Consider the following 24806-nt stretch of genomic DNA (forward strand, 5'->3'; position numbering starts at 1 on the left):
ACCTCACAAGTTAATTTGCAAGTAGAATGTACGTATTTTCGCATCTTAGTTATTTTGTGTGACACCGGCAATTTCACACAAGGTGACCATTACAAAGCACGCACGCATACATACATCATTAATAATTTTAGCCCCAGACAAAGCACACCACTACATGCACGTTGTTAAAAGTTGTAACATCAATAATGCTGACTTTCACACAGAAAGCCCACTAAAACCCACGAAATTAAGGGAAATCAATAATCAAATACATGAGTTAGCTTGGCTTATCACAAAAAAGGCATTCTAAGATATATTTATGTAAAACAACAAATTTCCCGCCAGACAGTGGTTGCGGAGGCTGCGCCCGCTGCGCCGTGGTGAAGCAAGACAATCTGTAAAGTGGTCAATACTGTATTTTGACATTTATTTCATATAATTATATACTATCAAAGCCTATAACTTCTTTATGCTTAAGTAGATATATGTCTGACTGTAACTTTTAACTCTATGATGTATGTGCACAATGTTATATCTTATACATTATTCTAATAGTACATATCCAAGATTACCCCCAAAAAAAGAAAGAAAAAAAATAAAGACACACAAATTTTTAATTATTAGTTTGAAATGAGAGGAAAGGAATGACTTGCAGACCGTCAACAAAATAAGAGTATTTAGGCTCGTCAGTGTGTTGTGCCAGCCCGGCGGCGTCTTCCAGCCCGGCCGAGACCGTGGACACCGTTAGCCCATCCTGCAGTAGCCCCTCGCCCTCTCTCTCCAGGGGCACCATGACTATGGCATACCCGAGCCAGCCTCCCCCGCGGGGGAGACCGCCTCCTAACCCGGCACAGATACAGAAGGTGGGTGTTGGTCCCCAGGCTGAGCGGCACAGTTCAGTGTTTCCAGGCTTGTGGCGTGCCCCTGTCCCCGGGGCACCAAGATAATGTCTGTCAACAGACTGATGAGGGTAACAGGGGGTGAAACAGAATCCTGTGTGTTTCGTGTGTGAGCCAACAATATTTTCCAAAGCTTGTTCAAGTCAGTAACATCCAGTGAAGTGTAGCTGCCTTCCCTGATTAACTTCTGATCTGCTGTTGCTGCTGATTGATGTATGGTCCTCTTATCACAACCTAAGCCAGCCTATGGGGGAGCAACTGTTCTGAGGAGTACATTTTTTTTTTTTTTTTTTATTCTTTTATTTTATTGGATAGGTAAATATCCAGACTTGAAGTATCACTTTTAACAATTGTGGACATTTGCATTGTCATTGAGTTCAGAGGTATGTGTGCAACAGACAGACAGAACAATTTTAATTTATATTTGTTAGGTATATGATATATCATTGTTAGTATCATCATCAGAAGTTGTTCATTCATATTTGAAATATTATTTCTTAACAATTTAATTTATTATTATAGTTTCATGATTATATCACAAAAGAATGCATGGAAAGTTTATTCATAACCTTAAGTCTAATGTTTGACTGACAGTTGTTGTTTTCTTTTCAGCTGCTGGATGAGAACTCACAACTGATCAAGACCATAACAGAGTACCAGAGTCAAGGAAAGCCACAAGAATGCTTTCAGTAAGAGTTAATTCTTTCCTGCCTTCAAGTGTATTAAACATAAATTGTTTCAATTCATTGCATCTTGCTGAAATTTTTTTTTTTATTTAATTTATCAATATTTTTTATCCAGTCATACTAATCCCATGGTAAAAATTATTTGTAAAGTTAGATTCCCTCTACATGACTTTCACTTATCACAGTTTGGCATTTCACAATGTGAGGTGAAGGCAAAAAAATTGCAATTCCGGGATTTTCTTAGATGACCATTATTAATTTTTTTTATCTTAATATGTTCTCTCCTGCAGTAGATTTTATTATTGTAGAGTCCCATGATGCGAGAGATCGTGGAGTCTTGTCTATTCTGTTGTTTGATATGATTAATTGCTTGTCACTCGTGAGAGAAATCAGTAGTTATCTTTTCTATTTGGATTCTCACCACTATTGTATCTCTTGCACTTGCAACACATGGCATTTTATTTATTTCTGACAGGTTTTTGCATAGGGTAATAACTTTTGCTAATGGCTGCTAGAACCCACAGCATTTCATGTTCCTGCTCTGAAGATTTGCTAGATCATGGGGAGTCACGTTTGGTTAAATGTTCTTTTTAGAAGGAGACCTCTATCTCACTAGAATTTGCCTTCTCATGGTGTTTAATAGTCATCTGGTGATGTACCATTCCAACTGCCACCTCTGAAGGTCTTGGGTGAAGAAATAGCTTATGCTTCCTTCCTTTACAGTATATATTTTCCATCTTACCAGCACTGAAATCTCTGCTTTTGAGTAACACAGGGAAAAAGAGGAGAGCAGAAGAGGATGTTGTGAAGATGCTGGTGTCTTTAAATGATGATGTATTGCTACAGGAGCATCACCAGCCATACCATGGTAATTTTGGTTAATACATCACAACATATTTTTGCAGGTACCAGCAGTCTCTTCACCGCAACCTGATGTACTTAGCATCAATGGCAGACACCTCGCAAAACATGGCTCAGTTTCTTCCGGTAAGAGACACTCCTGGATAGTTTGAGGTTTAGGAGTTTCCATGACCAAGGCTTTGTAGGAAAATTGTATAGTTAAGGCCAGTCTAATGTAATTGGCAACTTCAACAATTGTATCACCAGTACCCAATCAACTAGACCTCACCTCTCCTGCACCTTTGGTTATACTTTGTCTAATAAACTGTTACAGTGAAAAACATTGAGTCTTTCACATATTCCCCAACCATATGAATTGTGGTAGCTCTGTTGGACTCATGGATACAGCTTCCAAAAGATTGGTGAGTGTAAGAGGCTGTCTGGCTGGGATGACTGCTTATCGTGCCACTCTGGCCACCCTACAGTCCTCTGGCACTAGAGTGTTTTGAAGTGTATTATCATCCTCCTCTTGTACCCCACAAGATCTCTCTCTTGTAAATCTTTATCTGCATCTCATACTTTTGTAGTAAGTAACCTGATCATCACTGGAAATTGCATTTGGTGGAATTTATAATTCTGCAAAACAAGGAAGTATAGTAGTATCTTGTTCTTGTGCATCTGTCTTTAATGTTATTTTTTAATTCCAGGGAAGAGAAAAACTCATGAATTTATTGCAGCCTCCACAGATGCCTGGACAGCAGGGACAGAGTGGGGAGGGTTCCCAGGGTGGTCCCCCAAGTCAGGGAGCTCCAGGGCCCCATCCTCCACCAGGTGCATATCCAGGACAACAACCTGCACCATACAGACCTGCAGGACCACCGGGACCACCAGGCATGAGTGGTGGACCACCAGGCCCTGGAGTGCCTGGCTTCAGGATGCCATATGGCCAGATCCCTCACTCCCAGGGGCCATACCCACAGCCTTATCCTCCACAAGGCCAGCAGGTGAGGACCAATGGGTAATAGAAGTTCGTTCTAGTGTTATACTTCTGTTGAATACTAATCCTATTTTAAAAATATCCAAATCTAAAGGTAAAAACTTATCTGAAAAGAAAAAGGATGGAATAAGCTTTCCCATTATAGTGTTGGAAGGGTTTTCATACAGATAAACTTGGCTGACAGCAAGCGCAGATGATGGTAACAGAGTCAGGTGCTGTGTTGGTAAAAGTTTTAGCAAGATGGTTGCAGGCTTACATACATCAGATAAGGTGGATCATTCTTATTTAGTGAATATATATATATATATATATATATATATATATATATATATATATATATATATATATATATATATATATATATATATATATATATATCAAGATACAAATACTATATCACTAACTTATTTGATTATTACAAATTTACCCATTGAAGTTGCCAGTCAGTTTGGCACAAAGTTGGCTAAAGTGTAAAAGGCGTGAGTCAGAGGAAGCAGATACCAGTCAGCTTACATAGTTTAAGAATTTGCTTGAGTGAATAAGGCTTATCTACTTTTATGAAACAGTGTTATTATTTAAAAAGTAAGGTGTTATATGGTTAAGATCATTCCCATCCACATCGTGACTTTACATATATTTACAGTATGGGCAGAGTGGCTATCCTCCAGCTTCAACTGGACCACAGACTTACCCAGGCAGCTCCTCCACACCTCCAGCACCAGGCGCTAAAGGATATGGCACTCCGCCACCACCCTCTTCCACTCCAGGTTATCCCCAGTGTCCCCCAGGACCTCTGAGTTCACAGGCTCAGGGGCCTCCACCACCTGTCAGTCAACCAGACTTCAGCCAGGCTTCACAGCAGTATCCTGGCACCCCACCAACCTTTACATCCACCACTCCAGTTCCTGTCCCCACATCAACTCCTTGCACTTACTCCACTCCAACATCTCAGTACCCAGGAGGTGGACCAACTTCTCAGCCCTACCAAATGCCACCCTCATCTGGTCCTCCAACGTCATCCACAGCCACAATGTCAGGTCCCCCTCCACACTCCACCTCCACTCCTCCCATATCATCAGTCCCTGGAGGACCGCCTCCCTTGATCACTTCCACAGCACCCTCTGTCTCGCCAGCCATGTACACTGGAGGGCACTCTCGACCACCTACACCTCAGCAGCCCCAACCACCCCCACCATCAGCCCCACATCCTTCTTCCCAACCCCCACCACAGCCTCAACCCCACCCTTCATCCCAGCCACAGCCCCAACCCCAGCCTCAGCCTCAACCACAGCCCCAGCCTCAGTCCCAGCCCCAGCCTCAGCCCCAGCCCCAGCCTCCATCCCAACCACAACCTCCATCTCAGCCACAACCTCCACCTCAACCTCAGCCTCCAACTCAACCCCAGCCACAACCACAATCCCAGCCCCAGCCTCAGCAGCCACAGCCACAGCCACAGCCCCAGCCTCAGCCTCAGCCTCAGCCCCAGCCCCCACCACAGGCACAATCCCAGCCACCACCCCAGGCACAGCCACAGCCTCCACCACAGGCTCAGCCCCCATCCCAACCTCAGCCCCAGCCACAGGCTCAGCCACCACCCCAGCCACAACCTCCACCTCAGCCCCAGCCCCCACCACAGTCACAGCCCCAGCCTCAGCCTCCATCTCAGCCCCAGCCACAGCCACCCCAGCAGCCACCACAGCAGACCAGCTCACCCAACCCCCCACCCACACCATCTGTCCCATCATCCACTCCACCAACCTCTCAAAATTATCCTGGCACTCCACCACCACCTGTTTCCCAGCCTGGACCCCCCACCCAGGCTCCTCCTCCACCCCAACAGGCTCCCACCCCTTACCCCCCTACCTCACAGCAGTACCCAGTCACAGGAGCCCAGGCGTACCATCAGCCATATCCACCCAGTCAGTACCCACCAAGTTCCCAAGGGGGGTACCCTCCTCCTGGTCAGTACCCAGGAGGGCAACCTTATCCTCAGCCATATGGCTCTTATCCTCCACCTCCTGGAAGCCATCCTGGGTATGGAGCACCAATACCCAATGCTCAGCCTGGCTATCAACACCCATCAGGTCCTGCCTATGGCCAGGGTTACCCTCCTCCCCCCGGAAGTCAGTATGCACAGTACAGGCCATCGCCAGGCCAGGGTCCACCCCAAGGACAGTATCCAGGATATGACCAGAGTCGTTATCCCAGCTACCAGCCCCCACCACCACCTTCTGGACCTCCCTCTGCTCCTCACTAAGGCATCTTGGTCTTGTAAATATTGGCTGCAAGAAGTAATTTATTACACATTCTTTTTATATGGAATGTTTTATGTTTTCCATATTTAAAAATGCACAAACTGTATTAGTACTGAATAAGTGCTAGATTTGATATCTTTGTAATCATTTCATCAACTAAGAAACAATTATGTAATTGTATATAAAAGTAAGTCACTCATGTGAGTGAAGTTTGAGTGACATTATCAATTGATCATTTGATACAAACATATATATATATATATAGACATAACAAGACTTCCAAGTTTTATTATTCTGAAAATAAGTCAATATAAATATTGATCTTTGAAAGTTATGTAGAAATAAAAGTGACTTAAGGAAGTTGCAGTGTACAAGGCTGTGCTCAGAAAGTTACTCTATGGTGCTGTCTTTTCTTAAAAGGTGAAACAGATATCCTGATTAAGAAATTGTATGCTGTCACCATCTGTTTTAAGATCGAGAGCAGCTGTTGATGCTGCACAGCGGCATCATTGTCAAACCAGACTTGATGGCCTCACAAGACTATTTGCAGTATTTTCTTCATTGTGACTTATTTATTTAATTTCAATATTTCTTCTTTCTCATCTATTTCCTGAATGTTCTCCACCTGCCCCTTGTATGGGACAGTGCTAACTGTACTAAAGAGTCACATGTTTGATAATGTTATTTTTAACTTTATATATAATTATTTTTGCTGCATGTATTAAATAATTGTAACTAGGTTAATATTTCTACTTAAGGGAAAATCATTGACAGTGAAAGCAATTATTAATAAAAACATGTTTACACTAGGGTGAAAAAGATCTGGAGAAAAATCTCAAGTTTTAAAGTGAAAAGTGACAATGCTGTAATTTTAATACATCTTTTAAATATAAAATTTTAAACTGAATGTTTGGGTCATTTAAACTTCTATGTTGTTCAACTAGTCATGATTGCTTCAGCAGGATCATAATTGCTTTGCGTCTGTCCTGTGGAAAGGTTATGGGACCGAGTTCAACTTGGTAGGACTATTAGTGTGGCTGTACAATGTACAGTACATGTTTATTTGTCAATATATATGTGAAGTAAGGTAAATTGTATATTTTGAAAGTAAATGCAAATATTTGTAGTAAACACAAATACTTGCAACCTAATTTCAGTGGTGAACCTGTTTCAAAACAAGCTTAAATTTAAAACATGAATAAAAATGTTCCTTTGATAAAATTAGAGTAACTGCAGACAAGATTAGTGTTTATCACCACTTAATTCAGCATAGAAATAAATGGTAATGTATTAACATTTCCACATATAGTTAAGTTGTATGCTTTTGTAAAATGCCAAAATTTGTAGTTTTGTGAAGATTTGGTATGTTTGAGCATTTCTTCAACCATTCACTATCAAAAAAAAAAGTAGCAGGCTACAATAATGTTCAGTGACTTGTGTTATTAGGGAAGAGAACAGGGAACCTCCTGCTCATCTTGTATTGAAAACATTTCTTTTGAGGACATGGTGTTAATTCATGTGCCATTCAATCAAATAATTTCAAATTAATTTACCAATTTGTCATTTTTACCACAATGTATATCCTCAAATTGAATACATTAATTTTATTTCTATTTCACCTCAGTCTAGAACAGAACCTTTAGTGTTTGTGTGAAAGAATGTTGGTCTCTAGTGATGCAGGTTGTTCTGAATTTCCAGCATGGTTCTTTGAGATGGTGTGTTGATGGTTACCTGCATGCACAGTTGCACACCTGTCTTACATCAACTAGTGCCTGTGTTTTTCTTGAGCTACTAGCATAACAGCCACTTACTGTGTGTTCCTTTGTTGTATTTTGTCGCAAACTTCCTCTCCATAGTCACTTTATATAGAATGCATTTTGTGAATATGGGAAGTACTAGTGCATCTTTAGCTGGTAGCAAAGGAAGTGAACAAAGTGGATGGAAATTACATCCATCTTATTCAGAATGCCTCTTAAAAACCCAAGGATATTACTAAGATTGAAATTCAGACCTTGAGAAATCTTATATCACAAAGAGATCAAGAATGTCAGTGGCAAGCAGTGGAAGGGAAATTCCCACTTTTGTTGAATTGGATAAGTTTCCTGCCAAGCCTGAGTTACTGCAGTGCATGAGTGAGAAGGAATATAGGATACTAAGAGGCTTTGGAAACTCTTCTGCTCCAATAGCAATGAAGGTATGTGGTTTTTCCATAATTCCTGAGATTCTCAATAAAATTTAATCCATCCTGATGTATACGGTTCTCACTTGTCTGTCTAGCATTTGAGTAGACAAGAATGTGACACAGTCAAAGTCTGTCATTTTGATAGGAAAATTTGATATACTTCTCATTAAGAGTAATTTTAGCTACCTTGAAATCTGAATTGGAGAACCATTCTGTCAAAATGTGCTGTACAGAAATAGTTTACTAAAATGGAATATGTACATTAAAATGCCTGCAAATAACATATAACTCAATGTTGAGTCTGTGTAAAGTTTTATTTTGCCCACTTTCATAAGCATCAGCTATATTTTCTGCATATGTCATATCAATATCATCACTTTTCATCTCCACTCACCCATTACTGAATCTTAGTTGAAATTTGAATCACATTTCATCCAAAAATATTGAAATCAAATAATCCTCCTTGTCTCACTGACAATTTCACACATTCATTCATTCATGTGAAAGTACTTAAACCAAAGGCATCAGTTTGTCTATAGGCTACTGTTTTTAGCATAAAGGAATATTAACCACCATGTAAGTCATAGGTGAGGAACTTGGAGATGCACAAATGAGTGAACTACATGTGAAAACTAATTTCTTTAAACCATCCATGATTCTCATAAATCCTTCACTCTAATACACCTCTCTATTGTATTTGCACTAGCTACTTGCCAGCTAAGCTTCTCTCCTATGACATGACTTGTGAATCAGAGCCTATCCACATTTTTAAATTAGCATAATTTAATTTGAAGCTATCAGTGCATGTCCTACCTAATTCCACTCTATAAGAATCCCATCTATACTCCATTAAAGATTGGAAAGATGTAATCTCTATCCTGTGCCAGTATTGTTGTAACGTCATAGGACACCCAAATTCATAAGAGAACTTCCGGGCAAGATCCATCTTTGTTATGGACTAAGATGCTGTCAAGGTAAGTCAAAATCTCCAAGATCTTGCCTCCCAACTCAAACTGCCTACCCTATCCCCCCAAAAATAAAGTACATATATGAATTGTGTATATATGTACATGAACAAGTACACAAACTAGTAAATTAAATGCAATAAGTGTTTTGCACCTTTTCCAAAAGAATAACAAACTGCGCTGTTCTAACTACATAAAATTCTCTGCTATCCCTAGCCGGTCTTTCATATATATATATATATATATATATATATATATATATATATATATATATATATATATATATATATATATATATGAGAGAGAGAATTATGACATGTAAGAGGACATGTTATGGGTATGAAAAGTTCTCTTGAAAAATGGCAGATACAAATGGAATGAGAGGGCTGTGAATGAGGTGGAGTATGCAAAGTGGTGTGTATGAACAGTAGCAAGTGAAGTCATCACCAAACAGGGCCCAATGGTCAATGAAGTACTACTATATAAAAGGTACGTAGGTTCAAAGGAGAATCCAAATGAAAAATTATTTGACAAATGTTTAAGAAACAACATAAATCTTTACAAATATGTAACTGCTTGGATATAATCTTGCTTTTCAAGTTGTGGTCCATAAAAACTTACTTCAATAAGTAAAAATTTTATTCAGATGTTTCTGGATTTGACACCTCTCAATTACTTCTTTCTGATTTCAGTTGATCAATATAAGCAACAATGGTAAACAAAATTAGTATTCTTTACAGCCAAACATAAGAAAATATGTTCAAACAACTTGCACAAGAATAAGGGAGTTTGCTGCCTGAAAGAAAGAAGTTAGTGTTTTGGTAAGAGTACACACACACAAAGATTCACTGTTGACCAAAGTCATTGGCAAATAAAAGTTACTTAATTAAAAAAATAAATAAAAATTGAGGTGTTTACCTCAAGCTAAAGTTGAGAATATGCTTTGGAAGAATTGATAGTTCATAAAAATTTCAAATAATACTTTTTTGTGTACAGATACAACAGTTTATTAAAAAAGACAATACAATAATAAATTACAAGTACGGTCATAAGGGTATTTCAATGAACTCACCACACATATTGTCTTAATCTTCTGCTTATTGGAATAGTCTATTTCACTCAAATAGTAATTTTGTGTAATTTTATCTCATCTTAAACTGTTTTTTTTTGTTACCATAGCTGTAATTTTCTGGGTAAATTGTATGACTGCAATCTTTTAATAAGCTTTATAACAATTAGCAAGGAGACTATAGCATACACATTACTGATAAAAGAGGCTTGAAACAAAGGGAAAATCATTCTCACAACTAACACAATCTTGTTGCTTTTGGCAAATTCCATCATGAGTTCTGAGTATTCAATTAAACTGGTTTTCAACTCTTCAAAATACACATGCATCTTACAGCAATTCTTGGTCATCAAGTATGGGGTTGAGTGCTGGCATACGCTTTTTCTCAGAAGACTGTGGAATGGTTATTTTAATTCGCTTCTTTGTAGCTGGTTTAGTGTCAACTACAGAGGTGTTCAGTTCATCACAGGATTTATTACCTGCAATAGTTTCACTTTTGTCCTCAAGTTTTACAACAAACATTTTTAAAATGTCTTCAGTAAGAGTCGGTATTGAAGAAGCAGCACTTTCTCCTGCTTTGCTATCTGGTGTTATAGACTCTTCCTCTGTGGATGTGCTTAAATTCCTTTCCTCAATGGGTGAAGAGGTTGACAAGAAACAGTCTTTTATCGTACGTAAAAACTCTCTGCTTTTTTGATGAATGCGCTGTGTCTGTTTCTGAGATACAGGTATAATGTCTTTGTTATTTATAGGTTTGCTTCTTTGTACTGCTGATGTGGATGTGGTAGATGGATGTTCGGTTACTTTAGGAGCTGCATCATGAGACTTTGGTAAATTTGAGACAGGGAGAGATTTTGAGGCAGGAAAAGATCTTTGTGAAGGTACAATAATTAATGACTGATGTGAGAGAGTGGTAGGTGGTGAAGATGAAACAAGTGGTGGTGGAGGTGGTGTGACACCTGGTGGAGGTGGTGTGACACCTGGTGGAGGTGGTGTGACACCTGGTGGAGGTGGTGTGATACCTGGTGGAGGTGGCATGACACCTGGTGATGACGCTGGGATATGTAAAGGTATTGATATATTACAAGATGGTGCTGGTGTAGTGTGGTGAGGTGACTTGGCACATTCAGTATTAATGGATGATGTGACACTATGGGACAGTGATGTTATTACAGTACCTGACAGAGGAGTTACACCAGAGGGAGGAGAGCTTACACTCTGGAATGGAGGGGTTACACCAAGTGGTGGAGGGGTTACACCAGGTGGTGGAGGGGTTACACCAAGTGGTGGAGGGGTTACACCAGGTGGTGGAGGGGTTACACCAGGTGGTGGTGGAGTTACACCAGGAGGAGGTGGCTGTGTCAAGTCCGAATGTGAATGTTTTTCTTGTGTCATAGTTAGTGGTGCCTGCTGAATTTCTGGCTTCTGAATGGAGATTTCTGTGAGAGTCCTTGTACGACAAGTAACTGCAGGAATAACTTTTTTGGTGTGAAGAGAAGTGACAACAGACGGATGTAAATCTGTAACAAGACACTCTATGTGATGTTCTTCAGCAACAACTTGATTTCTGTCGTTATAATTTTTCATCACATGTGAATTGCTCTCTTTACTCTTCTTCAAGAAACACTGAAATCTCTCGTGGGTCTCTTTAATAATAGCCTTCTGGATTAAAGTAAGGTCTTCATCCTCCAAAGTTTCCTCCAACTTTGTATCAATTTTTTCAAGAAGAGATAGATTACTAGAAAGAATACCACTCAAATCAAGATTTTTCTGCTTGAAGCTCAAGGCTTTTTGATAAAATGAATCAAAGGAGGCTTCACAATCTTTGAATTTATGCTTTATATGGTTTAGTAATTTTAAGATATTTAATAATTCAGTGTCCATTTCCTCTTTTTTTGTCTTGCACTGTGCTGCAGAGCTTGCTTCTAATTTTTGGTGTTCCTGGTTCTTTACTTCAGAATTCTTTTCACTTGTATCTTTACTTCCTTTTTTTTTCTTATGAGGCTGACTAGTAACCTCTTTACTGGATGATGTAGACAAAGACTTAGAAAGATGTCCCTTTTTTAGTAACATGGAAGTACATTTGTGCATCTTTGTATCCCAGCTTTGTCTGAAAAGTCTGGCTAGTTGTGTTGGCCAGTATTTTTTCCAGTTCTCCTGAAAATCGTAGTCATTAGGATCCCCTCCCAAATCGATAATGCTTCTGGATTTTTTATCTAAAAACACTCTGTATTCTTTGATATAGTCAGGGTGGGCTTCTGGCTTCCTGAGATACATGTCACACTCCTTCTGATGCACTTTTAACAGTGCCAACAAAGCACGACGAACAGTTGAATTACTTTCTTCTTCACATTGTTTTCGAATTTTCTTGATAGAACGAATGACAGAAGTTTTGGGATCCTCTTCTCTGCCACTTTTGTGATGATTAAAGGAGTATCTGCAACAATCAACAAGGCCTTAGGAGAACAGCAAAAGATTATCTGCAATCTAGAAGAATGTTTTTTCACTCTATAATTAAGGTGCATATAATCACTGCAAGGCCAAAGGTGAGGTGCTGATAAATTCTCACAATCATGGAAGAGCTCATGATGATGCTACTCCACTTCCCACTTTATTGTTCATATAATATACTACACACTGACCTGTCACTTCATAACAAAGGTACCAAATTCATTACAGCATTTCAAAAGATGAAATGTGAACTTAAATAATTGAGCTTGAAGCATTTCATTTCTATTTAATGGGGATTCACTTCTGTAGTCTAGAATTTCAAGATATGCAAGTGTTTGGCTCCTTTCACACAATGCCACTAGTGGCCAACACTATCATTTCATCACTAGAGCCAAGGTTTGGTGGGATCAGCACAGGGATTCCCCCATCTATGGCATGGCCATATTTCTTAAATCACCAATGTGTAATTGCTGTGGTATGTAAAAGAAATCACAGATGGGGAAATATATATATTACTACTGCAAGTTAAAGTAAGTATTCTACTATATCATGGAAAACATTCAAAAAGTATGAATAAAGTACTTTTTTTAAAAGAAAGCAATATGAAATACTTATTTTGCAATGTTGTTGAAAAATAGCACCCTCACCTTATGAAGGCTGGATATGCATTTGTACGTGTAATATATATATATATATATATATATATATATATATATATATATATATATATATATATATATATATATATATATATATATATATATATATATACACACACACACACACACACACACAGTGGTATCTCTAGATACGAGTTTAACTGGTTCCAGCTCCTAGCTCGTAACTTGAAGTTACTCGTATCATGAGTTATTAATTCCCATTTAAATTAATCCACTCCAGCCAGCAGAACAAAATACAAAATACCCAAATTGACCTGAAATAAATATGCAATTTAATTACAAAACTTACATAATTCAATACTAAACATGTGTAGATAATAAATAATAATAAGTGAAATGTAATGTCGTTTTGTGAGCGCTTACTAGAAGACAGAGGACGGCAGACAACGCAGGTAGGCGGAGTAGGTGAAGGATGAAGGATGCTAGGGTAGTAGGCAGAGGATGAGTGATAAGTAGCGTGAACTTGAACAACAGTCACTCCCTTAGCATGTTATTTACTCTAAATAGAAATTTTTTTCTTCAAAATGGTGCAATAGTCAACGTACTACGCTCACACTCCTTAGCAAGATCACTCACACGCACACCACACTTGTGATTTTTTATTATTTTCTGCTTAATTTCTAAGCTTATCATTCATTTCTTATGATCACTACTATCTTTAGCTTTTCCATTTTTGGGCCCCATGGTTAAATGCACAAAAAAAAAAAAAAAAAAAAAAAAAAAAAAAAAAGTAGCATAAAATACGAAAAAACACATAAAAGTCGGAGCAAACGTTTAGCAGCCACGAGTAAGCAATATGCAGATGTGTGGATCGCTGCTTTGCTACTGAGCACTGATGATGTTGGGCGCTGCTGCTGCTGTTGGCTGCTCGTATATTGAAAAAATGCTTGTGTTATGGGGCATAAGCATTTTTACAGATCTTGAAAACTAGATATGTAGAGGTACCACTGTATATATATATATATATATATATATATATATATATATATATATATATATATATATATATATATATATATATACAGTGGTACCTCTACATACGAGTACATCTATATACGAGTTTTCCAAGATACGAGTAAAAAATTGCGAAAAATTATGCCCCATAACACAAGCATTTTTTCAATATACGAGCAGCCAACAGCAGCAGCAGCGCCCAACATCATCAGTGCTCAGTAGCAAAGCATACATATATATATATATATATATATATATATATATATATATATATATATATATATATATATATATATATACACACACACACACACCCCTGGTAGCTCAGTGGTTAGAGCGCTGGCTTCACAAGCCAGAGGACCGGGGTTCGATTCCCCGGCCGGGTGGAGATAATTGGGTGTGTCTCCTTTCATGTGTAGCCCCTGTTCACCTAGCAGTGAGTAGGTACGGGATGTAAATTGAGGAGTTGTGACCTTGTTGTCCCGGTGTGTGGTGTGTGCCTGGTCTCAGGCCTATCCAAAGATCGGAAATAATGAGCTCTGAGCTCGTTCCGTAGGGTAACGTCTGGTTGTCTCGTCAGAGACTGCAGCAGATCAAACAGTGAAACACACCCACACCCACACCCATACACACACACCCCCGGTAGCTCAGTGGTTAGAGCGCTGGCTTCACAAGCCAGAGGACCGGGGTTCGATTCCCCGGCTGGGTGTGTCTCCTTTCACGTGTAGCCCTTGTTCACCTAGCAGTGAGTAGGTACGGGATGTAAATCGAGGAGTTGTGATCTTGTTGTCCCGGTGTGTGGTGTGTGCCTGGTCTCAGGCCTATCCAAAGATCGGAAATAATGAGCTCTGAGCTCGTTCCGTAGGGTAACGTCTGGCTGTCTCATCAGAGACTGCAGCAGATCAAACAGTGAAACAGTGAAACACACACACACACACACACACACACACACACACACACACACACACATATATATATATATATATATATATATATGCTTAATGGACTCATTGCCTATCCATCCCAGAGCCTATTTACTGACCTCCTCTTTGTACTTAATGTGGGTGATGATGGTGCAGTATGTCTCTTCTGATCATAGCGAGAGCAGTGACCTCGATCAGGACTAGGGGACTGTGAATACTCCACAACAATCCTTCGTGAGCTGCCTTCATGTCTGAAATTCACCTCCTGTTACAAGAGCTGACAAGCCTCTAGTTTTGGCATATAAGGAGAAAAGAGGCACATTCACACAGGCTGAATGCATGCTTTATAAACTATTAAGGAAACATTGATGCATTTGTCAATTTTTGGCAAATATTATCTTTTATACAACTTTCAGAAACTCCAGGAAACCAGGAAACTTGCATAGCCTCACAAATAATCAACTAACACCCTACTGATCTCTAACTCTTTCAGACTCTGTGAAGTGAACAGATGAGTGAGGAAAGTAGTGCTACAAGACAGGCCACACAGCAAGTGTTCAGTATTCCACCTATGCACTTTGGTCATGCTTGAAACACTGATGTGGATGTCTGAAATTCAGGTTAGTCTGTGGTATGATTATGTGCTTTCATGATACATTTTATTAAATAATGATGCCTTCAGGTAACTGTCTTGATACACACTATAGGTAGTCATTATCTAAATTATTCATCTATTTTAAAATCATGTTTTCTAGCATTTCAAAGTTAATCCAATCTAGTTGTGCAAAATTGATATCTGCAAAAATAAATGCAATCTAAAAAGGTAAGAGAATGATTACTTACCTGTCTCTGTAATTCCTGGGTCCTGGTGGTCCACCTGAGAAGCTGGGTGACCTGCTGTTCCTCCAATTTCTTGCAGAAATCCTACCTGACTGATCTGCAAAGCTACCACATGAACTTTCCTCATATTCATAATCACTATCACAAGTTGTACCCACAGATTTATTTAGTAAAGACATACAAGCATTGGAAAATTTCTCTGCTATTTCAGGATTGGAAACAACTATTTTCTCCAGACATGCAGTGACGAACGAGGCTGTGTTTATGCTTCCAGCCGATGAGCCGTAGTCATCCTCATCTTCCATAAAGAGGTCATCACCTTCATGTTTCCAGTGAGGATCGGTATGTTGGTCTCTATAATCATAATTTTCTTCATCCTCAGACCAACAACTAGGAGAGTCACTTTCCTCTGCATATATTTTGTGATATATACTCTCCATTTCACTAGATCTTGACCCTGAAGTCCTGTGCTGACAGGTAAAGTTCTCATCAAAAATGACACTGTCCTGAGAATGTTCCTGTTCTTCTATCCTCTCAGGTGAAAATCTCCTCTTATGTCCATATCTTCCTTTCCTTTCTTCTTGATAACCTCTTTCTTGAGGAGAAAGACTCAGTTCTTCAAAATATTCAACTCTTCCTCTTGGGAATCCAGTTCTTTCATGGTGATAAGCATTTCTTCTAGGACTCCTCTCTAGATGAAATTCATCCCTCCTTCTTAGAGAAGGAGACCAGCGATATTCATCGTCCTCTTTGGGAGAGAAAGAATCCTGAGGGTGGTGACTGTAACTCTTATTTGACGACTGTCTAAATCGTTTTCCTTTCAAGTCATGCTTTTCCTCTTGAGAGTTGCTCCTCCACTGCTTTTGAACTGCACCATGATCCTTCCATTTCTTTTGCCTCCATCCCTGTTTCTTCTGTTTCCATCCCTGTTTTTTTTTATTTAAGGAAGAGTTGTGATTGAATTTTCTAGGCTGCCTTGAGAGACCTGGTTCATTATTCACTGAATTATAACTACTCTGATTTTCCAAGTCATCACTGCTGATGGAATCATATTCATTGGCAACTCTGGAGCAAGTAGCTTTACTTTGTGGATAATTTTTTGAAACATTTTCTCTTATGCTTGAGAGAAACTCATCAATGTCATTCTCCATTTTTCTGAACTCCTCATCACTCTCCTCTGCAAGTAGAGGATCATCATCCATTGTGGAATGCAATGATTAAACAGGCTAATGAATCGGCACACCAAATATTTTGTATCTTCCTCCTTGGCAAGGAAGTATAGTCAACCTCTTTGAAGTTTCTTTATATCATCGTAATCTCATGTACTCAATGTAAGTAAATTTTCTTTGATGATGTCAATGGATATGACTCACTTGTCAACTTGCACTGTTGTTTACAACCTGAAAACACAAATAAAATTAGTGTCTGATGGAGAATTAAGTTTAGATTAATGGTGTTATCTAATTTCACTACTGATCCCTTCAATGATTTGAAAAGTCATATTTTTCTCAGAAATAAAGTCAGTGTCTGGAAATTAGTAAGCTAAGATTATTTCCATAATCCCCAATCTTTTAAAAGCCCAAAGCAGCCAGAAGTTTGTGGGGAAAATTCACCACGATGCCCCAGTTCTTGACTTAATGTGCTTAAATGCAACCCAAGCTGATGTCACACAATTAGTTTTCTTTGGAATTTAAGATGTGTTCCTAGGCAATTATGTTAAATATACAGAGCTGGGTGCAAGTAAAATTTTTCATGTGCAATTTCGCTACTGAATCTGGTGTGACTGCGGCTTTACGACTATATTTTTTGGCCTCCCTTTGCAACCTACAACTGTGATTTTTTCCCTTGTATGACTCTGCTAAATTACAAAGTAAACTTTTATAAGGCAAATAAACACATTTTTCATTTCTTATATTTTCTTAGTTAAAACACACTCTAAACTAATATCTACAGGTACTCCTCCTCCATGTCTTTCACCAGCTGCGACAATTCCTTTCAAAAGAAAAAAAAATGTCTTTCTTCCTATTCAGAGTTGTGGAAATTTGACGGTGTGACTTTGCTTAGTGCAACTTTTTTTTTCAAAACATTTGCGACTTTAAAATCCATGGTGCAACAGGTAAAGTCACAACTTGGTGCTGCAACACCCAGCTCTGTAAATATACAAGAGGAAAATTGGAAGAAATAATTTATGAAGAATAAAGGTGGTTGACTGGAGGTAGACTCAATAATCCAGTCAATGATCAATCTTTAGATAAGACTGTCTTCAGCCTCTTTCTCACTGCTGGAATGTTGTATCTTTGTTTTTTTCATACTAACTGCTCATATGATCTTACAAACTGCATGCCTCCCCTCCTCCTGCGGCCTAGCTCCACAAGGCTCTCTTCTTCTCATCCCTATTCTGTCCACCTTTTCAATGCAAGAGTTAACCAGTAGTCTCAATCATTCATACCTTTCTCTGGTAAACTCTGGAACTCCCTGTCAGCTTCTGTATTTCCAACATCTTACGACTTAACTTAATTTACGAGGGACGTTTCAAGATATTTATTCTTTCATTTAGGCTACCTCTTTCGGACCTGCAAGGGAACTGGCAATTAAGTGGACTTTTTTTTTCTTTGGCCAGCTTTCCGCTTATACATAAAAAAAAAATATCACAAACGAATAATACACTGGCCAAGAACAATTACATTTAGGCTTAACCATTCTTTGCAAACTCCACTGATCATGTGCTATCCCTTATCACCACCACAACATGTTACCATCAGACAAATCAGGCCATGAACCGACACTACCACCACCACCATGGCCCTGTGGCGTGACTGCTGGATACCTGAGGGTGTGTTGCCGCGGTGGATGTCTTGTGGCCTCAAACAGCAAGCAGGAGCTGTTTATGAGCTACCTCGTCAGTGTTGGTGTTGAGGGAAGCTGCTGCTGCTGCTGTTTTGGAGACAAGAGAGCATCAGCACGCGCCTGAATTCCTTCTGCCACTCTCGTAAAGGTGATATTGCACTGTATTAACGGCCTATGTGTTATTTTACCCGTCACAGCGTTAACATAGGAATAGTGGTATCGCAATGTTGGTTCAGTGAATATTTACTATTGTATAAATCACAATTGGTTACTGCAGAAAGTCTAGAGTACGGAATATTAACCACTCCGATTTGATGGCTTAGTTATTTTGTATTTTCTACATGTATACTTTGATTGGTAAAATTCATACAAGATAAAAAGTGAATGGGACTCGCGTAGTAAAAGAGTGATATTTACTATTTACAGTGGAGATGACAGAAGCTCACGCAGGGATGCAGCGTGCGGGCACTGCTGGAGAGTGTCAGGTGGTCACCACGGCAACACGCTCCCTACTCCCTGCCTCCTGAGGGCCACGTGAGCCACATGCCAGAGAGAGAAGCGTGCTGTGTTATTTGTTAATGTGACGAGTAACAGGAGAGAATGAGTGATGCAACAATCCTGACATGAGTTAATAGGTAAGTATAAGTTTTGTCACCTAGTTTTACCCTGTCATTTACGTCATAAGTTGTTGCAGGCCATTATTCTCCCACAAATTCTAGCTATACAGTGACAACATATATCGTATAATGATTTAATCAGTGGTCCAGGTTAGCAGATGAATATACATGTGATTGTCACCTAGTTTTATCCAGTTATTTGCTTTAGTCCTTTAACATTATTATCTCCCTATGGATTCGGCTTAGAGACAGGCAGGTAGTGACGGAACAAGCGCAATGACACAATTTTGTCTTCTAGCCTCTGCTATCACAATGTCACTTACAACTAGGCTACAGCTATTTGTTCTTCAATCTAATGGACGTGTTGAAGTTCGCTATACAGTGGAATGCGTATACTATTCCCTGAACGTTTAATGTCAGAACGAGAAAATTGTCCCTCATTAACTGTAAAGATTTTCTTTTTCTATTTTTAACTGTAAACTAGTGGATTTACGTAATACCTCGCCTTGCTGGCTATTAACTGAAATTAGATGACATTACATAGTCATTATGTCCAAAAGAGAAAACCTGTGTGTCTCTCATCAGCTGTAGGTATTATATATATATATATATATATATATATATATATATATATATATATATATATATATATATATATATATTTGTTTTAATACGAAACTACTGGATTTGTGAGACCTGCCGAGGCCACGAGCTGCGCAGTACTTTTCCCTGCTTGCGACCAACAGAAAGCAGGTGACATTACACTACCATCCATGTCAGAATGAGAGCCGAGAGGGTTGGTCTGCCCATTATCAACAGGACAGGAGTGTGAGTGACGCGACAGGAAGTTACATAAAAAGGTATACCTCTCTCCTTCCATCCCTCACTCCCTCCCCGCTGGTTTTCATGTGTTGTGGGGGGGACAAATTTTTTTCAATATGAGATACTTATCTTCCGTATAGTATGGTTTATGGAATTTACATTTGAGTCTTGAACATCATGTAATCAACTGCTTTTCTATTCATTCTTTTTTCTTATTTACATCTCTTATATTGCATTTTTTTTACTTAAAAGATTTTTAGTTTTCACATATTTACATTGTAATTTATATGATTTATTTTACGCTTCATAGCCTTCGTATAAAGTTAATAAAAAAATAAAGCACTGAAAACTGACCACGTGGCTTTCATCATACTAAGAAAGAAAGAAGGGAAGTAGATAAAAGTGAAAATAACGAACCGTAATTGTTATTCTCAGTGAATGAGAGTAATGATAATTTCTATTGTGGCTACTGAATGCAGTGAAGCATCTTAAATTATTACAAAATAACTTTCCCTAATATTCTGATTTATCAAAATATCTAGAATAATTTTGGTGTAGCTTTTACGTGCTAGAACCAGTGTGTGTGTGTGTGTGTGTGTGTGTGTGAGAGAGAGAGAGAGAGAGAGAGAATGCCACCGCACAGAGGTGACGTGGGCTGTTGTTGGCGGCCCACAGTGCCACAGTTAGAGGAAGAAAGAATTCAGAAAGTTATTGTTTTGCTTGTTTCATCGCAGAATTAGTGCCCTACAGGATTAGTGCCTTGCAAGGGGCATTACTATATACTCGGCAGGATTCAGAGGTTAGTTTTGAAGGGTTACGTATGTTGATTGTTATTCATTTCACGCGCACCAACCAAACACTAATTATTTACTTTCTATGCATCTTTCAAGTTTTTCGCTTTTTTTTATTATTTTTTTTAGGACTGAATTTTGGTTGCATTTCTGATATAACTGAATAAAAGGCCATAGTGCATTGTATGTTGTTTCTGCCGTCATTATTCAGTGCCTCGTAATCAGTAGACCAGTTTTACTTCAATAGTACCAAATTTGCACAAACATTGCTTCATTTTGACTGACATTTAATGATGTCTGGAGGCGCTCGTATCTTGAATCAGACTTCAGCCAGCCACTAGATGTGTATAATAAGCTGGATTGTCTTGCAAGGGACTTTAATACTTCGGGCGGTATACATTTTGCAACAGTTAGCCCAGGATGTGATATGTATGATGCAAGATGTGTGTTTGGTTGTGTGGTGTGAGTGTGAAGCAGATTTGAGTGTATACGTGGTAAGCGTGAGACAAAGTGTGGAGTGTACGTGGTGTGTGTGAGGCAAAGTGTGAGTGGTAGTACGCGATCCGTGTGAAGCAAGGCGTGGGGTGTGTGTGAGGCAAAATAATTATGAGATGCGCAGAACAGACACCTGCTGAACGGCCACCCTCAAAAACTTGCCACAGTAACTCTTCATAACCAGCATCTCACAAAGCACTACAGGCACAATGATTATTTGCACATTATGAAGAAAAGAAAAGCGTGTTCAGAATTCTGAAGTGAATACTGGTTGTTAAGTTATGCAAGACAGGGGTAGAGGTGTCAGTACAGGTGTGTTTGTGTGGTTATCGAGCATCTTGAGACAAAACGGATGCTTGATCTATGTGTTTCTTTCTTCTTTCACTCAGACATAACAAACTATCCAAAAAACATCTTGAGATTGAGGAAGAAATAATAATAAAAGAGAAGAAGAAAAACAAGACCTAAAAGTGGGCTAATAAATCTTAAATACCATACAAATTAAAGACAGAAAGGCGGTAATGGTAAGGCAATACTAAGCTGCGGGTGTTGCCTCATCTCCTGGTGGCTATCAGTCTCACTCACCTACTTGTCACAACGGGATTCCCAAACCTGGACACACGTACCCTTGCCTGCGTGCACCAGTGTTGTCAGTAGATGGGGTTACAATGCGAAATCTCTTATAGATATCTCAGTGGCAATCCTCATGGCATAAGTGTGTACATAATGTTGACGGAATGAATATCAGAAGCGTTTCCCTTAGTAGCTTCTCCATTGTTCACAAGACATTAATGTTCCTTACTAGTCTTTTTCCATAAGGTTTCTGTTTTCTGCTTTCTCTCTCTCTCTCTCTCTCTCTCTCTCTCTCTCTCTCTCTCTCTCTCTCCTGATATGAAAAATTGTCAGAAACATACACGAACCTCTCAATCCATTAGGCAGCGTGAAATCTGCGTCTCCCAACACCCAAGAACACTGAAAAGACAAACCAGAAAGGCAAATAAGAGAACACCACAACAATCACTCGAAGGAAATGTGGCTTCAGTTGTTACGTACCTTCAGTACCATGACGCGTTTTCATATTCATTCTGCTTACTATATGGTGATTTTATACAGCTTCAGGAACCTATGTGAGGGATGAAAATAGAGAAGACTCTGGCTATTAATCTTCTGACTTCTATAGATCCTTCTTAATATCAATACTTTCATTTAATCACACCAAAACTCAAGGTAAAATTGGTTCCCAGTACTGAAGGGGTTAATGTAATAATCACCGCTAGATGGCGCACACCTTAATAATTTTTTAGTCTGAAGAGGACAGAGCACGCATGTTAGTTCAAAATTCACTAATAGATGACACTGCGCTAATTTGGTTTGAAGGCTTGCCATCAGAAGGTTACTGAAGACATTTGTTTATTTATTTTCAATGTTCCATCTTATCCAAGGTAAGGATTAAAAAGTATGTAAAAATTATATGCTCTCCAGTATTGGTATGGAAATAAACTTTGGAACGCACGGAAGTAGGCTTTATAACTTATGGAAATAGGCTTTTTAAACTTTGGATTATTAGGAATTTCGGATGAATAATGTTTTTCTGCAACAATGTGGAAATACGTGACACAAGAAAGGAACAGTGAAACAGGAGTCTTGAAGCAGCAATGGCGGTAATTAGCAGAAGTAATTAGGCACCTGCTGGGCGAGTACACGTGCAGGGTACAGTACCACACTTAGCCAATTTATTTTTCTCCTCTTACCCGCAATTTAGTGAAGGAATAGTTTGTAAGACGCCGGAGAGCAAAAGGCGCGGTTATTTAGATTGTTTGACACACACACACACACACACACACACACACACACACACGGCCCGGTAGCTCAGTGGTTAGAGCGCTGGCTTCACAAGCCAGAGCCAGAGGACCGGGGTTCGATTCCCCGGCCGGGCGGAGACATTTGGGTGTGTCTCTTTTCACGTGTAGCCCCTGTTCACCTAGCAGTGAGTAGGTACGGGATGTAAATCGAGGAGTTGTGACCTTGTTGTCCCGGTGTGTGGTGTGTGCCTGGTCTCAGACCTATCCCAAGATCGGAAATAATGAGCTCTTGAGCTCGTTCCGTAGGGTAACGTCTGGCTGTCTCGTCAGAGACTGCAGCAGATCAAACAGTGAATTACACACACACACACTATAGTGACTATACTATACCATAATCCTTATATTGTTAAATAAAAAAAAATCCCCCCTTTATAAGATAAAAATACTGTATGGGTGATTTGCTGAGTGATTGACTGACTGCTCGGTTGGTTAGCTGACTTGCTGGCTCATTGGCTGATTGATTGACTGATTACTTGGCTAGCTGAGTTTCTTTGGCTGAATTACAGACAGGAAGGAGCAAGGAGTAGGCCAGACCAGCAGCAGCAGCAGAAGACAGCGCTGTGTCCGTAACCCAGCAGAGCCAAGCGAGGGTGAAGGCGAGGGTCGGGGTGAGGCGGAGGTGGCGTCGGGGCAGGCGGTGGAGGGAGGGATGCTCGTATAACCTATTCATGTTTCTAATTAACTCCCGCGCAGGGCCAGGGTCGAATAAAAATGGGAAATGAGAAGCTCTTAGAAAATTTTGCCTTTTCTGAGTTACGTGATTATTAAAAGGTTGCTTTTGATGTTCACGTAAAGAGATCAAATGTTCAAGGGGAGATTTCCACTCCCTTCCTTGGCGTTTCAGAATGATTCGCGCCCCGGGCATCACTGCTGCCCGCTCCGCTGCGAAATGGCGCTGCATTTTTGCGACAACAGTGTGGTCTGCCTGGTGTGCGGACACTAGGAGCGTAACTTGCGAGGATGGCGGTGGCTGGACTCAGCGGGGCAGGGCGGGGCGGGGTGGGATGGGGCGGGGTGGGATGGGATGGGATGGGATGCGGGTGGTAAGGCTGGGACGTCCTTAACTCGTCCCCGACTTTCGATCACCAAATTGGGTGAGCCTATTATGTCTCCACAATACACGTGAGAATTCATCCAGGAAGGGAGATGAGGCTGCGGATTATTTACGAGTCTTCCTCTTGCCTCTCTCCATCCTTCCCTCAACCTCCCTCCTCCTCCTCCTCCTCCTCCTCCTTCAGGTGCGGCGAGGTGTGAGGGACCTTAGATCTGCTTCCCTCTTGTAGCCGAATATTAATTAATTCCCCACAATATCCTGTAAAAAGAAAACCTGTTATTCGCTGGAAATTCGTCGTCGTCGTCTTCGTCTTCGCCTTCGCCTGCGTCTGCGTCTGCGTCCTCGCATCATTCCAAGTATCTTTATCCGGCATTTTTTTTTTATTCTATTACTCTTCTTCCTTTCCTTATTGTATTTCTCTCTCTCTCTCTCTCTCTCTCTCTCTCTCTCTCTCTCTCTCTCTCTCTCTCTCTCTTTTCATGAAGTATCTTTAGTTCCATGCTTCGGGGATGAAAGAGAGAGAGAGAGAGAGAGAGAGAGAGAGAGAGAGAGAGAGATTCTTTCCTCTAAACCATAGTTCATTTCTCTTCCATTCCCT

General features: G+C 39.8%; 2 protein-coding genes and 1 long non-coding RNA gene across 7 annotated transcripts in view; 2 read left to right on the plus strand and 1 right to left on the minus strand.

Moving 5' to 3' along the window:
- The first annotated feature begins 642 nt into the window (after nucleotides 1-642).
- LOC123516092 (basic proline-rich protein-like) lies at nucleotides 643-8137 on the plus strand. Of its 3 annotated transcripts, none has more exons than XM_045275185.1 (5): nucleotides 643-842; nucleotides 1491-1567; nucleotides 2470-2551; nucleotides 3112-3408; nucleotides 4045-8137. In XM_045275185.1, the coding sequence occupies exons 1-5, from the start codon at nucleotides 771-773 to the stop codon at nucleotides 5656-5658; spliced, it is 2142 nt and encodes a 713-aa protein (XP_045131120.1). In that variant the 5' UTR covers nucleotides 643-770; the 3' UTR covers nucleotides 5659-8137. The 3 variants fall into 3 exon arrangements, with proteins under 3 accessions (XP_045131120.1, XP_045131121.1, XP_045131122.1); XM_045275186.1 differs by having other exon boundaries at nucleotides 3142-3408; XM_045275187.1 differs by having other exon boundaries at nucleotides 3151-3408.
- Nucleotides 8138-9785: 1648 nt separating this feature from the next.
- Nucleotides 9786-19127, minus strand: LOC123515936. The gene is made up of 5 exons (XM_045274864.1): nucleotides 18985-19127; nucleotides 18548-18654; nucleotides 15724-17120; nucleotides 15000-15131; nucleotides 9786-12309 (listed from the first exon to the last, which is right to left on the minus strand). The coding sequence occupies exons 3-5, from the start codon at nucleotides 16920-16922 to the stop codon at nucleotides 10203-10205; spliced, it is 3438 nt and encodes a 1145-aa protein (XP_045130799.1). The 5' UTR covers nucleotides 16923-17120; nucleotides 18548-18654; nucleotides 18985-19127; the 3' UTR covers nucleotides 9786-10202.
- LOC123515940 overlaps nucleotides 19069-24806 on the plus strand; it is a 52044-nt gene continuing 46306 nt past the window's right edge. For 2 of the 3 annotated variants that reach the window (XR_006678020.1, XR_006678021.1), the window contains exon 1: nucleotides 20618-20805. This is a non-coding gene — a long non-coding RNA (uncharacterized LOC123515940). Of the gene's footprint in view, nucleotides 19203-20617; nucleotides 20806-24806 lie in introns of those variants that run through there. The other variant, XR_006678022.1, reaches the window with a different exon arrangement.

Source organism: Portunus trituberculatus, chromosome 40 (genome assembly GCF_017591435.1).
Source record: "Portunus trituberculatus isolate SZX2019 chromosome 40, ASM1759143v1, whole genome shotgun sequence".
NCBI lineage: Eukaryota > Metazoa > Arthropoda > Malacostraca > Decapoda > Portunidae > Portunus > Portunus trituberculatus.

Coding starts and splice junctions, on each gene's coding strand:
- LOC123516092 (XM_045275185.1), top strand. CDS start 771: ATGACTATGGCATACCCGAGCCAGCCTCCCCCGCGGGGGAGACCGCCT. Junction 2,552..3,111: donor ACATGGCTCAGTTTCTTCCG/GTAAGAGACACT, acceptor TTTTAATTCCAG/GGAAGAGAAAAACTCATGAA. Junction 3,409..4,044: donor ATCCTCCACAAGGCCAGCAG/GTGAGGACCAAT, acceptor ATATATTTACAG/TATGGGCAGAGTGGCTATCC.
- LOC123515936 (XM_045274864.1), bottom strand. CDS start 16,922: ATGGATGATGATCCTCTACTTGCAGAGGAGAGTGATGAGGAGTTCAGA. Junction 15,132..15,723: donor CCCAGGAATTACAGAGACAG/GTAAGTAATCAT, acceptor GGTGAATTTCAG/ACATGAAGGCAGCTCACGAA. Junction 12,310..14,999: donor ACATTAAGTACAAAGAGGAG/GTCAGTAAATAG, acceptor TGATTGTTGCAG/ATACTCCTTTAATCATCACA.